This window comes from Zootoca vivipara, chromosome 10, assembly GCF_963506605.1.
Source record: "Zootoca vivipara chromosome 10, rZooViv1.1, whole genome shotgun sequence".
NCBI classification, from domain to species: Eukaryota; Metazoa; Chordata; class Lepidosauria; order Squamata; family Lacertidae; genus Zootoca; species Zootoca vivipara.
The window spans coordinates 9,288,749-9,305,972 of record NC_083285.1 but is presented as its reverse complement, the minus strand read 5'-3'; the positions used below and the strand labels follow the sequence as shown (position 1 = coordinate 9,305,972).

At 48.1% G+C, this 17,224-nt stretch overlaps 1 protein-coding gene across 2 annotated transcripts in view; it reads left to right on the top strand.

Moving 5' to 3' along the window:
* The first annotated feature begins 2,826 nt into the window (after positions 1-2,826).
* The window catches only part of CERK (ceramide kinase), a 44,930-nt gene continuing 30,532 nt past the window's right edge, over positions 2,827-17,224 (top strand). Inside the window, exons 1-2 of one of the 2 annotated variants that reach the window (XM_035127927.2) lie at positions 2,827-3,173; positions 12,606-12,719. In XM_035127927.2, coding sequence (XP_034983818.1) covers positions 3,026-3,173; positions 12,606-12,719 — 262 coding nt within the window. In that variant the 5' untranslated portion in view covers positions 2,827-3,025. The remainder of the gene's footprint in view (positions 3,174-12,605; positions 12,720-17,224) is intronic. The other variant, XM_035127926.2, reaches the window with a different exon arrangement.

Here is a 17,224-nt window from a genome sequence, read left to right as displayed (position 1 = left end):
CAACATAAAATCACATTATAAAAACACAAAATATATAATAAAAACAATAACAATAACACATGAAGGCACACGAAGAAGGGCCTCAGAAGATGATCTCAGGGTCAGGGTACGTTCATATGGAAAGCACATGATTCCATATAGATAGATAGATAGATAGATGATAGATAGATAGATAGATAGTTTTTTGATGGTGCTGGGGAGAGTAGCCCTATAGGGCTAATCTGCAGCTCCCAGGATTCTTTGGAAGGAAACCACATGATCGAAACCTAGATTGAATATGCTTTAAATATACAGTGTGGATCTGCCCTGGGTCTACTGTATATATATTGTCACAGTTCACTCCCCTGGCTTGTCTCCTCTCAATTAGCATTAACTAGGGATGAGTAATGATGCAGAAGGTCTGAATGGCATGACTGGATTATGCAAGGATTTCTGTCCTCAGAGGATGAGACCCACTACCTCTCAGCACAAGTCATTTCACTAGGCTTGCCTCCTTCCAAGCAGGAAGGAGGATGGGTGTTACAAACCAGAAGTGAGTGACACAGTGACACATCAGTTGCCACACCCCTGACCATTAGGTCCAGTCGTGACCGACTCTGGGGTTGCGGCGCTCATCTCGCGTTATTGGCCGAGGGAGCCAGCGTACAGCTTCCAGGTCATGTGGCCAGCATGAAAAAGCCGCTTCTGGCGAACCAGAGCAGCACACGGAAACGCCGTTTACCTTCCCACTGTAGTGGTACCTATTTATCTACTTGCATTTTGATGTGCTTTCGAACTGCTAGGTTGGCAGGAGCTTGGACCAAGCAACGGGAGCTCACCCCCTTGCGGGGATTCGAACCGCCGACCTTCTGATCGGCAAGTCCTAGGCTCTGTGGTTTAACCCACAGCGCCACCCGCGTCCCACCCTCCCATGTGAGCAAGCCCTAATGGGATTAGAGCCTGGTTGCTCTGACACTGCCAGATAGCAGCAGTGCCCTGATTAGCACTGGGGCATCCCAGAGTGTTAGTACCTACAATGCCCCAGTGGGAAATTTAAATGGTTGCAGTGACGTACCGTGGTTTGCCAGCACCCCGGGGCAAAGCACATATGGTGCCACCTCTTAGTCGACCCCCCCACAATTTAAAATTACCTTCCTGTTGTTGTTGTTGTTGTTGTTGTTGTTGTTTTGTTTTGTTTAAAAAAAATCTTGCTACGCCACATGCCAACTGGGACAATAACGTCTAGGCTGGCTTAGCTGACGGACCACATTACGCAGCGAGGAGTAAGATTCCAAGCAGGAAAGCAAAAGCTGAACAAGCCCACCTCACTGGATAGCTGTTGACGTTTGTATCAAGCATCACGTCTCAAGGGCTGGCACAAAGGCCCAGAGTAGAAGAAAGTATTGGAATTGGTAAACCGAGGAACCAAATCAGAATGCATCTTGCTAAACATGAAACTGAACTAGTTCCTTAAAGTAATATGGCATCTTTTACTCAAACCCGTTCCACTTCCTTGTTACATCTCCTGTGTTGTCAGATCCTCAACAGTCTGCATCAGGGTGACAAACAGGGTGGCGTCATATTCAGCAACGCTCTTTGGAAGATTCTAAATTTCACAGACAGGGAAGTGGGGTGTCACAAGAGAATTTGTCACCGACCTACACTGCACCCTCTGAGGTACGGTGTCTCTTTCCCAGCCTTGAAATAAGATGTAGCTGAGTTTGGCTAGCTTTTATATGGGTTATTTTATATGGGTTCTTGCTTCTTTCCGCCCTATAATCCGCAGTGATCCCTGGATGTTCTGTATGAGTTTTAGCTTATTCTAGCCTTATCCTGACTTGAAACTTTTTGTATGTTTTGAATCATGGGTGGATGATGATGATGATTATTTTATTATCCTTTCCCCCTCCTCTGCTAAACCGCTTGGAGGTAGTTGTCATTTTTCTACAATCAAGAGGCATATAAATGTTTTGGGGGAAAACAAACAAACAAACAATAAATAAAATAAAATAAAATAAAATAGTTGCCTTCTCCTTACCATAGCTGCCAAGTTATCCCTTTTTTAAAGGGATTTTCCCTTATGCTGAATAGGCTTCCTCGCGAGAAAAGGGAAAACTTGGCAGCTATGCTCCTTACTGTGTTTTAATTTGTTGGAAGGTGCCCAGAGTGGCTAGGGTAACCAGTCAGATTGGTGACATATAAATAATAAATATATTGTCATTATGTTTATCTATTTATTTATCCTTGAGTCTACAATCAAGAGGCATATAAATGTTTTGGGGAAAACAAAACAAAACAAAACAAAACAAAACATCAAAACAAAACAAAACAGTTGCCCCAACAGTTGTTGGAAGCCGCCCAGAGTGGCTGGGGTAACCCAGCCATATGGGTCACATATAAATATATTGTCATTATTATTTATTATTTATTTTTCCTTGCATCTGTTGGTGCACTCTCCTTCCTTGGAGTTTTTTAAGACAAGCTTGGCCGGCCACCTGTCATGGATGCTCCAGTTGAGAACGCTGCCACTTCAGGGGGTTGGTCTAGATGACCCTTGGGGGTTCCCCTTCCACGTCGGGCCCATTGCTAAGATCCCATCCACCCACCCACCCCACGAGAATCGCCTCCCTCCTCCCTCTTCCTGTTCCTCCTGCCGTCGAACATCCAAAGGGAGCGGAAGAAGAAGAAGTGAGGGCAGCTCCAGTTGAGGGCAAGAGGCGGCGGCTTCATCGGCGGCCGCTGGGCTTGCGCGAACTCACCTCCCCCCTCCCTTTCTCCCCCACGCCCCCCTCCCTCGCCGCCGCTACCCACGCGCATGCTCCGTGAGATGGGAGCTGCGAAAATTCTGAAGGATAACAGATTCTAAAATGCCAGGCTGGGCAGAGGCGCTCGCGCAGGCGGACTGAGCGGCGGCGGCGGCGGCGGCGCCAGGCAGCCTCGCTCGCCATCCTCCCCGGGCCGCCGAGAGCGAGGGCCGCCCCCCGTCAGCCGCGATGCCGCTCGGGCGGAGGCAGCTGCCGGAGCCCCGCTGAAGGGGACCGGAGCCATGGGCGAGAGGTCGCCCCCTCCGGCTGGCCGGTGGACCCGGCTCGTCTCCTCGCTGGTGCTGGGGCAGCGCGCCTGCGAGGTCGCCCTGGACCCGGAGAGAGGCGCCTTGGAGTGGACGGAGCAGCCGCAGCCGCGCGGGGGGAGAGGTGAGGACGCTTTGGGGGAGCGGGGGGAGGGGGCTCCGAGCCACGTGCAGAGTGCCGCCGCCGCCTTCTACCTCCCCACCTCCAAAACACTGACACTCCCCCCCCTCCTTCTCAATTTAAGCTGTGGTTGTGGTGGTGGTGACGCTTTCGGATTCAGGACTCCGAGCCATGTGCAGAGTGCCGCCTTCTCCCTCCCCACCTCCAAGACACTGCCACTTCCCCTCCCCTTTTCAAGTGAAGCCATGGTGGTGGTGGCGCTTTCGGAATCAGGGCTCCGGGCCATGTGCAGAGTGCCGCTCCCAAACCACCACCACGGGTCCTTTGACATTGATGGACTACAACCTCCCACTCTCCCTACCCAGCATGGCCAGTGGCCGGGGATGATGGGAGTTGTAGTCCATGAACATCTGGGGGCCCAGGGCTGGGCAAGACTTTGAAGGCCGTTGGGGAGCGCCGAGGATGCTTGGAAGCAGGGCAAGGGCTTCAGATGGCTGGTCGTGGTGCAAATATATGGGGGGAATATTAAGAAATCCCCATAGGCTTGGTTCACAAGTGGGTTTGCAGAGCATCGAGAAACAGCTTTGGTTTGAACCGGTTTGAAACACTGTGCACCAGCTTTGCCGGGCCGTTGGCAGATCCGGCATCACTTTAAAACTTTGCTTAGGGGTATTGCCAATACAGATCCCTCTATACCTCTGAAAAATGGTTGCGCTATTTAACTCATACAGAGCTGTCTTGTTTGGTGGCCCATGATAATCAGTGTAAGGCAGGGCTGGCCCAAGATATTTTGCCACTTGAGGCGAGTCACAAAATAACACTCCCCTCCCTGTCAGGAGATCAAACCTATCCATTCTTAAGGAAATCAGCCCTGAGTGCTCCCTGGAAGGACAGATCGTGAAGCTGAGGCTCCAATACATTGGCCACCTCATGAGAAGAGATGAATCCTTGGAAAAGACCTTGATGTTGGGAAAGATGGAGGGCACTAGGAGAAGGGGACGTCAGAGGACGAGATGGTTGGACAGTGTTCTCGAAGCTACGAACATGAGTTTGACCAAACTGCGGGAGGCAGTGCAAGACAGGAGTGCCTGGCGTGCTATGGTCCATGGGGTCACGAAGAGTCGGACACGACTAAACGACTAAACAACAACAACCCTGTCAGGGGAGAAGCGATGAGTGAAGATCGACATCAGGAACAAGGGAGGAATAAAGATCTACTTTGGGATCTGCTGCCCCTGTGGATCTAACCACCTGAGTCAGTCTTCTTGCCTCACCTTGCCACTTCTACCACCCAGTTCAGACTTCTCTTGAAGCTGGGGCATGACTTCTCCCCAGCTGTTATTTTTCCAGGGCCTGTGCAATGAGCTTTGTTCTCTTCTCATTAGTGTTTGCATCATTTGTCAGCATCACAGCCTGAAAGGTTTCACATTCCTGTTTAAATATTTGCTAGTCAGATATGCAGGGAGGAGAGTCTGTGTGAATGAAAGATGTGTTGATGACATTTCACTGGTTCTGAAAACTGCTCTTACAAGTTCAGTGGGCGGCAGCAGCTCCAAAGCCTTCTAAGAAAGTTACGTGCTTTGTTTTATTTTATTTTTTGCCGCTGGCTATGTTTGTATTTTAAATATTTGTAAAGTATTGGCAGTTTTGTTTTTTAAGAGTGAACACAGAGAGATTTGCACTGCTACATACAGGGTGTTTGGACAATGGCTAGTAAAAGTTCTTTTACAATTGTCAGTCTTAATCAGTTAATTGTCCCTGTTTGCCCATTACAGTAGGTCAACTTTTTTAAAAAAAATAAAAAAATGGCCTGGCCTAGTTCAATGTCAGTTCTACATGCTGCACATAAGAACTGCAGTCTGTTGAGAGCCTGTTCACACAATACAGCTTTTGAAGACACTATAAATACAGTTTTTGACCTGGCATATGTTCCTATGAACAAACTTGTTTAAGCCAGGCATTCGTTTTCAGTGAAAGGAAGCACCCCAGCGTCTAGATCAGCGATGAGGAACCTGTTGCCCTCAAGACATTGCTGGACCTCAGCTGACCTCAGCTCCAGCAACATGGCCAATGGGCACGGATGATGGGACTTGTAGTCCAACAATATATAGAGAGCACAGGACCCTTGTCCTCAGTTCCTTCCTGCAGCCCTAATTCAATCTACTGTTTTCACCCTTGGCCTTAACTCTGTACTCAGATCAAGCAGCAGATCCTGCAGTTAAACTGCCATCCTGGACGTACTCAGAAATAAGTCCCATTGAGTTAAATAGGCCTTACCCCTGGGTCAGTGTATATCAGACTGTTCCCTAACTCTCTTGCGGTGCACTGTGGACAGATCTGGGCCATCCTTTCAGGGTGACTCAGGTATGTTTGTTCTACAAGGGCACGCACAGCAATAATCCTGGATAACGTTTAAAGTCCCCCACCCTCAGTCTTAGCCATGCCAGCCATTGCACCTTCTCTCTTCCTGTCGTCCTGGAAGCTCAGGAGCAGCTGGCAGGAAGGGGGGAGGCAGTACAACCTTCATTTCACTTTGAATTTGTATACCACCTTTCTAGATTACGATGCACAAGGCAGTTTACAACAACAAAATATAACCTGGCCTCCCAGCTCTGCCTCAGCTTGCAGCTCCTCCCCGCTGGCTGTGACTATCACAGCTCTCTTTTCAGGGCTTCTGGCTTCATAGCAACCTCTCTTTCTTCTGTGCTTCAGTTAGACCAGGCTTCCTCAACCTCGGCCCTGCAGATGTTTTGAGACTACAATCCCCACCATCCCTGACCACTGGTCCTGCTTGCTAGGGGTCATGGGAGTTGTAGGCCAAAAACATCTGGAGGGCCGAGGTTGAGAAAGCCTGAGTTAGACCAAAGTCAACGTGTTCTTCGTCTCTACCATGAGCAGAGCCTTTCCTGCGCAGCCCCAATGCTATGGATCGGTCTTTGGGTATTAACCGCTCCTCTGCCCTGTTTTAAAAGGTAAAGGGACCCCTGACCATTAGGTCCAGTCGTGACCGACTCTGGGGTTGCGCGCTCATCTCACATTATTGGCCGAGGGAGCCGGTGTATAGCTTCCAGGTCATGTGGCCAGCATGACAAAGCCACTTCTGGCAAACCAGAGCAGCACATGGAAACGCCGTTTACCTTCCCGCTATAGCGGTTCCTATTTATCTACTTGCATTTTGATGTGCTTTCAAACTGCTAGGTTGGCAGGAGCTGGGACCAAGCAACGGGAGCTCACCCCGTCACAGGGATTCGAACCGCCGACCTTCTGATCAGCAAGCCCTAGGCTCAGTGGTTTAGCCCACTATTTTCCACTTTTGTATTCTAGTACAGTGGTACCTTGGTTTATGAACTTAATCCGTTCTGGAAGCCTGTTCTTAAACCAAAGCATTCTTAAACCAAGGTGTGCTTTCCCTACTGAGGCCTCCCGCCGCCGGTGCCCTTCCACCGATTGGCTTCCATTCGGCTTCCGAGGCAAAGTTCGCTAACCGGAACACCTACTTCTGGTTTTGCAGAGTTCGTTTGCCGAATAGTTTGTGAACAGGGATGTTCGTAGACCGAGGTACCGCTATATTGTTATTGTTTTAGTTATTGTAAGCCGCTATGCAACTGACTTCACTGAATACTGTAACAGGACAGCCACATATTTAGTAACTCATATAAGGATAAATAATTGTGCATATCTCATACGATCCATGGCTTCTCCCAGAGTCCCAAGTCGATTTGAAGACAACTGGTTATTTCTCCTGCTGCATTCCCTCTGAGGAAAGTGGATAAGGGTCACATAGTGACATCTCTGTTCAGCTCCCTTGACTTTCATGCGCCATTTCTCAATGGCATCTTACGGAAATAATAGCCAGCCAGAGAAGCAAAGTGTTCTGCCCCTGCTTTGCCAGCTCTGCTGGCTTCTGTACTGCTGAGAAAGTAAAATACAATGCCAAACAGGCAGGCTTGTCAGGCAGAAACAGAGCATTCTGCTTTACCTGCTGAGGAGGTGACGAGCAGTGAAGGGGGGACCGGTTTACGAAGAGTGTCAGGGGCCCGATCCAGATTTGGCCCGAAGCTGGAAGTTCTCTCACCATCTCCCACAGCCCACTACAGCTGAGGTCTCTTTGGCTTCCCACCATTCTGCTGGATCCATCTCTTGTTTTCCAGGATCAGATTAGGTGAGCCGCTCAGATTAGGTCGCTCAGATTAGGTCCGATTAAGCCCTTCTCATGGAAGCTCATGGAATTTCAAGCGAACTTTCAAATGTACTTGGAAGTAGGATCAACACAGGATCTCTCAGTACTGTACTTCAAAGCCTGCTTCCTCATCAGTGCCAGATTTACGTATAAGCTAAACAAGCTTTAGTTTAGGGCTTCACTCTCTTAACCCCCCCCCAAAAAAAATTTAAAGGGAGAAAAACACAAAGGCTGTTTCCTGATGAATAGCCTTTGGACTATAATGTACAGTAACTTAAATAGACAACTATCTTTAGGGGGGGGGAATTCCTCCAAAGCATTTTATTTTAAAAATCCAATTTAAATCAAAAAGTTCTGATTTAAATCAAAAAGTTCCTATTTAAATCAAAAAGTTCCGATTTAAATAATAAGAAATATCAATTTTTAAAATTTATTATTTTGTAAAATCATTGATTTTTATCCACCATGGTCTTACCTGCCCTTCCCAGCCCAGCAAACATTGGCTGCCTGAAGTGATCATCTCATGTGCCTAATGATAGTGCTGGAAATTGGGGCTGGATTGAGAGAAATTTTGACATGCCACTGGCATTCTGTTAGATTGTTGTTGTTGTTTAGTCGTGTCCGACACTTCGTGACCCCATGGACCATAGCACACCAGGCACTCCTGTCTTGCACTGCCTCCCGCAGTTTGGTCAGACTCATGTTCGTAGCTTTGAGAACACTGTCCAACCATCTCATTCTGTTAGATAAAAAGATCTTAAAAGCCAGAGAACAAGCTTCTCCATTTGTTTTCTGCCCCCCTCTCTCTTTTAAATATCTCTATGGCCCCTTCAAGTAACTTGTTCAATACTTTCAAATCCACCTTAAGCTTTGTGTGTCAATAAGTAGTGAAATGCCAGGACTCTTGAATATGGCCTTCTTTAGTGAACTTGAGAACCTGACCTACTTCTGGAGCTATTTAACTCAACATTTTAAAAGATTTGTAACGCTACTCCTCAATCTTAATCTGATTGGGCCATTGCAGGAAACAGGAAGCTCTCCTTTTGCAACCAAAATACATTGAAAGAGAACCGAAGAACCTGGAAGCGAGAAAGTGAGAGGCTTTGGGAATGAGGGAAAAACCCCGGCAATAATAAAGTGCACTGCTGCATGCTTTGATCTCCTGCCAAAATAAGCATTGTTTACCTGAGGAAGATGAATACATAAGGGAAGTATCAGTTGATGAGCTGTCTGGCGAGACTGGCCTCTTACATAACAGGAAGCCCTGTAACACAGCACAGCCCTATGTACAGTACTTAGTCAAGAATAAAAAGGTGAAGGGGGAAAAATAGGTCAAGTCAAGAATGAAGGCCTTTTGTAATAGGGAGATTTACCCTTACATAAGCTTGAACAGAATTGCATCACCAGCCCCTTAAATTGTACCAGGCTTGCCAAAAACATCAGTGTCTGTAGTTTCCTGCCACCCCTTGGACAGGGTTGAGGAATCTCTGGTCCTCCAGATGTTGTTAGACTCCAGCTCCCATCAGCCACAGTCAGCATAGCCAATGGCCAGGTTGTTAACAGTCCAACCACATCTGGAAGGCCAAAGTTTCTTCCACCCCCAGTGTTCGAAATTAGCCAGGCGCCAGATGCATTTAGAAATGTAGAGATCATAGTAAATCCTTTTGTGGGTGTTGTCCTTTCCCCCCAATAAATTATTATTATTATTATTATTATTATTATTATTATTATTATTATTATTATCAATTTATTTATATCCTGCCCATCTGGCTGGGCTTCCCCAGCCACTCTGGGCGGCTTCCAACAAAAGATCAAAAACATGATAAAACTTCAAACATAAAAGACTTCCCTAAACAGGGCTGCCTTCAGATGTCTTCTAAATGTTAGATAGTTGTTTATTTCCTTGACATCTGATGGGAGGGCGTTCCACAGGGTGGGCGCCACCACTGAGAAGGCCGTCTGCCTGGTTCCCTGTAACTTCGCTTCTCGCAGAAGGCCCTTGGCCGTGGATGAAAACCAGGAGCTGGCCCTAGACATGACATAAGTATAGAATAATAATTATGATAATGAATAGCTGAGCACAAATAATTTGTGGTCCAGCACCATCATCTCTCTCTCTCTCTCTCTCTCTCTCTCTCTCTCTCTCTCTCTCTGTGTGTGTGTGTGTGTGTGTGTGTCTGTCTGTCTGTCTGTCTGTCTGTCTGTCTGTCTGTCTGTCTGTCACCAGCCCCTGACATTTATACAAGTTTCTCAGAGCAGGTTAGTAGATTTTGGAGTCAACTTGCTCTCCAGCTAGCGGCCCTGCCAAAGATCCGTTAAGGGATCAGCCTCAGGCACTGCAAATTCTTACTTTGGATTACCATTTCAGTTTCTGAGATCGGTGATGCTAGTTTTATCACGTGTTACTTTTACACGTTGCTTCAGTTAGCAGGATTGCAAAATGTGACCAACACGTTTTGGGAAATACAGTATTTGTTGTTGATATGTGCTTTGCATCGAAGGCAGAATTGCGCCAGGTTCCTTGGAAGTGATTAAACATATTGTTATGAATATAATGGGTGGGGAGGGAAGACCCCCCCCCCCAAACCCAATAAATGAATGAACATCAGAATCTAGTTCATATTTGATAGGGTTGCCATGCATCTTGAATTTCCCAGACACAGCCGGTATTCAGCCTTTGTGAACAGCGTCTGGGTGGAAATCACTGAAATGTCTGGGAACATCCGGACGCAGGGCAGCCCATACACTTTTTTGTCTGGATTTTCACTTTTTGAAATATGGCAACCCTATACTTGAAGTTTTGGAGGGAAGATTCCAGGCCAGTGGAGAAATACAGGCTGATCTTCCTTTCCAAGCCGGGGCCTCACTTGGGATAGAGGTGTTAATATGACAAAAGGAATCCTTGGTCCTGGGCAAACAGAGGTTGCCAAGGTGATGGGATGTATATGAGTGGTAACAGGAAATGTGTGCTGGGAAGAAGAGAGGAAAAAAGGCAGAGATCCATCTTTGGCTGGCTGGCCGATGGGAGGCTGGGAGAGATGCCTTGAGCTCCACTGCAGTGGGAAACAAGCCCCTCTTGAATTGACTGTGTTGCAAGAGCTGGGCTCCCTCCCTCCCCAACTCTGGTGTAAATACAGTATGTGAATAAATCATATTTCTTAAAGCTGTGACAGTCTCTGCCATGTATTGCTACTCAAAGGAGCACAGAGTGCCTGGAATCTTGGCGCAGATTGGGGGTGGCACCCAACCTTTGAAACAATATTTTGGAGCAAAGGGTTTTCCCTCATCTGGAAACATCTGTATAAAGGGAAAGACCTGCTTAGAGGACTGTTGCACGGTCAGATACATGACATCATCATCATCACTATTACTACTACAGTCATACCTCGGTTTAAGTGCGCCTCGGTTGAGTATTTTCAGTTTAAGTACTCCGCGGACCCGTCTGGAACGGATTAATCCAATTTCCATTACTTTCAATGGGAAAGTTCGCTTCAGGTTAAGTACAGACTTCTGGAACCAATTGTGTTTGTAAACCGAGGTACCACTCTACTACTACTACAGTGGTACCTTGGTTCTCGAACGTAATCCATTCCGGAAGTCTATCTGACTTCCAAACTTCCTGCACTCAACTTCCTGTACTCAAACGGAAGCTGCGTCAGCCATTCGGTTTCCGAAAAACGGAACACTTACTTCCAGGTTTTGGGCGTTCAGGAGCTGATTTGTTCGTCAACTAAGCCGTTCAAGAACCAAGGTTCTAATCTACTATATTATTATTATTATTATTATTATTATTATTATTATTATTATTATTATTACTCGCCTTTTCCTCAGGCCAGGAATCAAGGCGGCTTAAAGATAAACTAGAAGAAACTAAAAATATTGGAAAGATAGTCCGTGAAACATAATGAAACACAGAATGAAAACAACGCACATACTGTATAAAACATCTATTAAAAATATAGATAATAACAACAACAAAAACATCACACCACCAGCACTTTCCTTAAAAAAAGTCAGTTTCTAAAAGCATGTTAGAATAAGGCCTTCACCTGCCAAAACAACAACAACAACAACAACAAGGAGGAGCCAGTCTAATTTCTTTAGGGAGTTCCACAGTTTGGGAGCAGCTACCGAAAAAGCCCTGAACCACGTCCCCACAAAGTGTGAGGACTATGAGGGTGGAGGGACCAAGAGAGGGGCCTCCACTGAAGATCTCTGGGCCCATGAAGGTTTGTTAGAGAGAATACAGTCATCTTCTATTCTCTAACTTGGTATAAAGTAAGTAGCCTCTCATATTTGTGGTATAAGCCACTGAGCCTTGGGCTTGCTGATCGGAAGGTCGGCGGTTCAAATCCCCATGAGCTCCTCATTGCTCTGTCCCAGCTCCTGCCCACCTAGCAGTTCGAAAGCACGTCAAAGTGCAAGTAAATAGGTACCGCTCCAGTGGGAAGGTAAACGGCGTTTCCGTGCGCTGCTCTGGTTTCGCCAGAAGCGGCATAGCCATGCTGGCCACATGACCCGGAAAAACTGCGGACAAACCGCTTCTCCCTCGGCCAGTAAAGCGAGATGAGCGCCGCATCCCCAGAGTCGTCTGCGACTGGACTTAACTGTCAGGGGTCCTTTACCTTTACCTTTTTAATGCCATCATTATGACTTGTCAAGCATCTTCTCTAAAAGTATTGTGTTCCCAGAGAGTATCCTGAATTTTCATGGTAGTTAAAGGTAAAGGGACCCCTGACCATTAGGTCCAGTCGTGACCGACTCTGGGGTTGCGCGCTCATCTCGCATTATTGGCCGAGGGAGCCGGCGTATAGCTTCCAGGTCATGTGGCCAACATGACAAAGCCGCTTCTGGCAAACCAGAGCAGCACATGGAAACGCCGTTTACCTTCCCGCTATAGCGGTTCCTATTTATCTACTTGCATTTTGATGTGCTTTCGAACTGCTAGGTTGGCAGGAGCTGGGACCAAGCAACGGGAGCTCACCCCGTCACAGGGATTCGAACCGCCGACCTTCTGATCAGCATGCCCTAGGTTCAGTGGTTTAGCCCACAGCGCCACCTGGGTCCCCTTCATGGTAGTTACCTCCCAATAAAATGGCACACCTTTCCATTACTGCATTTTGGTCGGGCCTTTGTACCTGCATGTCGAACCGCCTCTCTTAATTTTCCACATTTTCTTCTAGAAGCAGAAGCTGAAGGACTCTGATACTGTGTAGATCTTCCTCACAACACTGCTCTCTATCTCTTTTTCGCAGAGAGCTGTGCCGTGCCTATATCTGAGATTATTGCTGTCGAGGAAACAGAAATCGATAAGAAACAATCTAATAGTGGGAAATGGCAGAAAATGGCAAAGCCACATGCATTCACAGGTAAAACACAACTGCAGCGCCGTTTTTTAAAACATCTGTTTGCTGAATGTTTGCAATATTCTTCCAAGCGGTGAGAGAAATCTTACCACTCATCCGCTTTCTCGCCAAGAAATCGTTTGGAGTAAGTTACCACTTGGCATAACATAATCTATATTCCACCCTCACCAACCCTCAATTGGAGAAATGGCCGCAAAACACTGCAGAACACAATAGCGTCATTAACTACCTTACCCCTCTGCCTGTCTTGCACAAAAAGGAACTTCAGGGGGCATATTAAGGGAAAGCAAGCAATAAATGGTTTTGACTTTGCCTTTTGACCCACTAGGGTATATGCCTGGACTTAGCATGTGTGAATTTTCACCATACACAACCTTCAAATTATACGGCATCATTAAGTGCTTTAAAGTAGTGGCAGGATGCATATTTTCACATGTGCTCTGTATTTTATATACCTATAATATAGAAGAGTTTTTTAAATAGATGGCATAGCTATACTGTAAACTTAACCAAGGGTTTATTGATTGCTTAAATGCCCAAAGTGTTTGTTTGTTTTTAACCTAAAGTCCTGCTAAATCTTGCCCCCAATGGAATCCATTAAATGGTCAGGGTTTTCTGCCTTGTATCTGCACTTTAAAAATGGTAATTGTGTGGCAATACCCGAGTCCTCCCCGAGAGAATAAAGACACAAGACACTTGGTATAAGGTTAATGGGCATAAAAGGCCACAACTTTATTGATTACGGATGAAGAGAGGTATTGGCATAGGCATTGGATCTAACCGACTATATCTGACTCCAGCCCGTTCTGCTGGCAGTCTGTGAAGGGTTAACCCCTTTTTGGATGAGTCCTGCGATGCACATCAACTAGGACCCATCCTGAGGCCACCAATAAGGGCGTGCCCGCTGGCCCTCACCTTCCACGGCTTCGGACTTGGCAACGCCCCGGACTCCTTAAGGGAGTACCCTTCCGCCTTTGGGGGGAGGTGATGGCAGCAACCTCCCCCCCCGCACCTGTACCTTCCAGAGAATCCAATGCCTACCGCCAAACCCCGAGTTGTGACGAATTGCATACGCGGCAGGCAAAAACCACAAAGCCAGAGCCAATTTGCCAAGTGGGAAAAATCCTACCAGGCCCCAGATGGTGGCCAGTAAATGTGCGCAGCAACGTCAAGAGCAAACCTGCCTGAAAAGAGGGTGGGTGGGTGGGAAAAGCAGGAGCCGGGTCGAAGAAAAGAGGCTGATTCCCCGCCGCGGGCCTCCTTAAATGCGCAGGCCACGCCTACGTAGGGGATCTTGATTGGTTGCGCCCACGGCGCGTCGCGGCGGGGAGGCAGCCAATGGGCAAGGGGGAATGCTAGCCATTCCCCCTTCCGTGGAGCCCTCGAGTGCCCACAACATCTCCTCCCCCTGAACGGGAAGAGATTTTGTGTGGCAATACCCGAGTCCTCCCCGAGAGAATAAAGACACAAGACACTTGGTATAAGGTTAATGGGCATAAAAGGCCACAACTTTATTGATTACGGATGAAGAGAGGTATTGGCATAGGCATTGGATCTAACCGACTATATCTGACTCCAGCCCGTTCTGCTGGCAGTCTGTGAAGGGTTAACCCCTTTTTGGATGAGTCCTGCGATGCACATCAACTAGGACCCATCCTGAGGCCACCAATAAGGGCGTGCCCGCTGGCCCTCACCTTCCACGGCTTCGGACTTGGCAACGCCCCGGACTCCTTAAGGGAGTACCCTTCCGCCTTTGGGGGGAGGTGATGGCAGCAACCTCCCCCCCCGCACCTGTACCTTCCAGAGAATCCAATGCCTACCGCCAATCGAGCCCCCCAAGGGGGGCTCGCCGCCAATACCCTCACAGCCGTAACCAATACCTAATAGCACCTAGGATGTCAGCAAGCCATACGTCATTTCCAGCATTCGACAAATGCACGCCATCATCACGGTATAAGGTTGCCTCGGTAAACTTAATGGCAGGGTGCGGTATAACATGTCCGTTTAAGGCCAGAACCTTTTTGGCCACTGAAATATCCAGAAACTTCCTTGCTTTGTTCACAGCCGCAGGCGAGAAGCAGTCACGCCACACACGCCTCTCCAGTAGCGAGGACCAAAAGATGGTCATTCTGGGGAAAGCAGCTAACAGTTCGTCCAAGTCCTTGTAAATAGTCCATTTTAAATCCTGGCCACTTCGATAGGCCAAATCATTCTCGCCTAGCTGCACCACCAACGCATCAGGAGGGCCTTGCCAGGCCGCCCTAGCCTTCACCGCTGTCAAGAATTCGCTCCAACGCATTCCCCTCCTCGTAATCCAGGAGACTCTGACCCAACTTGGCAACCCTAAGTTGGGACCCGATTTCTGGTCATAGGCGCGCGCCCTGGCCCAGTGCACGATGCTGTGTCCAACCAACCAAACGTTAACAAGCTTTCCTGAAAGCAAAGCAGAAGGAAGCATAAGATGACAGTGCCCTAATGGGGGGTGGGCGCTATTTCGAGGAGCGGAGGTATCCCCTATAAGCTTTGGACTTCCAGCGACCTAAGTTCTTTATTCTCTCACCAGACAAACCCAGGTGTGCTGCGGTTGTAGCGGCCCCAATGCGGAAAGAATGGGCTGCGAATTCTGAAGGATGGAGGCCGCATGCGTCAAGCGCTTTACGCATGACACGTGTGAATTGATGTCGGGCTAAGTAAGACCCGTCACGGTGAATAAGGAGCGGGCCCGGAGAGGGAGGTCTCAATTGCAGGAAGCGCCTAGTGTCCTTTACGGGACATGGGCCGCGCTGGCAGGTGGCAGGTAGCCGTATAAAAGCACCTTTCCCTTGCTGATCAGTTTTTGATTGTCGAATGTGCAAAACCAGTTCCTTATCCGATAAGGATAAGTCTGAAAGCATTAAGCCCCTGGTAGCCTGAGCAGGGAGAGACTCACAAACCACTTCGCCCACCCTGAGAGCGGCGAAAAAGGCTATTGAGTATGCCGCAGAGAACAATCTAGCCTCATATTTTGACCAACAGAGCTTTCTTAGTTGCCTATGAATCTGACACAAAATGTCAAAAGTTATGGGTTTGCGCTTATCCCTACGAGGCGGCTCCAACCTGCGCCAGCCTTCGAGCGCTTTACGCACAAGGAAATCCGAACAAGGATCGGTTGCATGGGAGGCTTTACAGAAAAAGGAAATAGCGGATGTTTGAATATGTAGGGTTCTGGGTGCCCTACCCAACCTCCTTAGGCTGGCAAGGTACATTAAAACCTCTTGGGTACTGGGAGGGGATTTTACACCCGACCCAGAGTTTTTTGACCGAAAGATCGTAAAGTCGGACCAAGCCTTTTTGTAGGTATTAAGAGTGGAGGGGGCAACCGACGCCAATACTCCCTCTAAGACGTCTCGTTCCCAAGACTCCACAGATGTTCCGGGAACGCCTCCGGCAACTGCTGAGCCTCTGGCGCAAGAGAGCGGAAGCGGTCCATCTGGAAACGAGATAAGGCATCCGCAATATCATTATTAACACCGGGTACAAACTTTGCCGCGAAGTAAATGTTTAACTGCAAGCACAACAGCACAAAGACGCGCAGCAAGGCAGACACTCTGGGAGATCGAGATGATTGCCTGGAAAGAACGCTGACCACGGCCTGGTTATCGGTCCAGAAGCATACCCGCCGGTCCTTGAATTCGTCCGCCCATAAGTGCACTGCTACAACTATGGGAAAGAATTCCAAAAATGTTAGATCGCGAATGAGGGGCTTCTTTTTCCACCAGGAGGGCCACTGCTGGGCACACCACCTTCCCTTAAAATAAACTCCAAAGCCGAGGGAACCTGCCGCATCTGATTGGACCTGAAAATCCACCCTAAGCTTCAAGTTATCCTGCCACAGGGAGACACCGTTAAATTTGTCCAGGAATTCCAACCAGACTCTCAGATCAGACTTGACCCCTTTGTTGAGGCGCACACGATGGTGGGGAGCACTTAACCCTGCCGATAGCCTAGCTAGTCTAGCACAAAAGGGACGCCCGGGGGATATCACTCTGCAAGCAAAATTAAGATGACCTAACAGGGATTGAATTTGCTTCAAAGTCACCTTCCTTAAAGGAAGAAGTTCACCTATAGTCTGTTTTAGGGCCGACAACTTGTCCTGGGGCAACCGAGATGTCTGAGCAACTGTGTCCAACTCAATACCTAGGAATGTAATGATAGATACTGGGCCCTCCGTCTTGTCCGCTGCTAGAGGTACCCCCAGCTCGGCGGCCAGGGCTCCAAAAGCTTCCAAGAGGTGTGCACAATCCGAATTAAGGGCACTCCCACAGAAAAGGAAATCATCTAGATAATGGGTGACACCCTCAAGGCCTGTCCTAAAACGCAAGGCCCAGTCCAAAAAAGTGCTGAAGGATTCGAATGCGGAGCACGCAACGGAGCAGCCCATGGGCATGGCTTTGTCCACAAAGTAAGCTCCTTCAAATTTGAAACCCAGCCACCTGTAATCGTGAGGGTGAACTGGCAAGAGGCGGAAG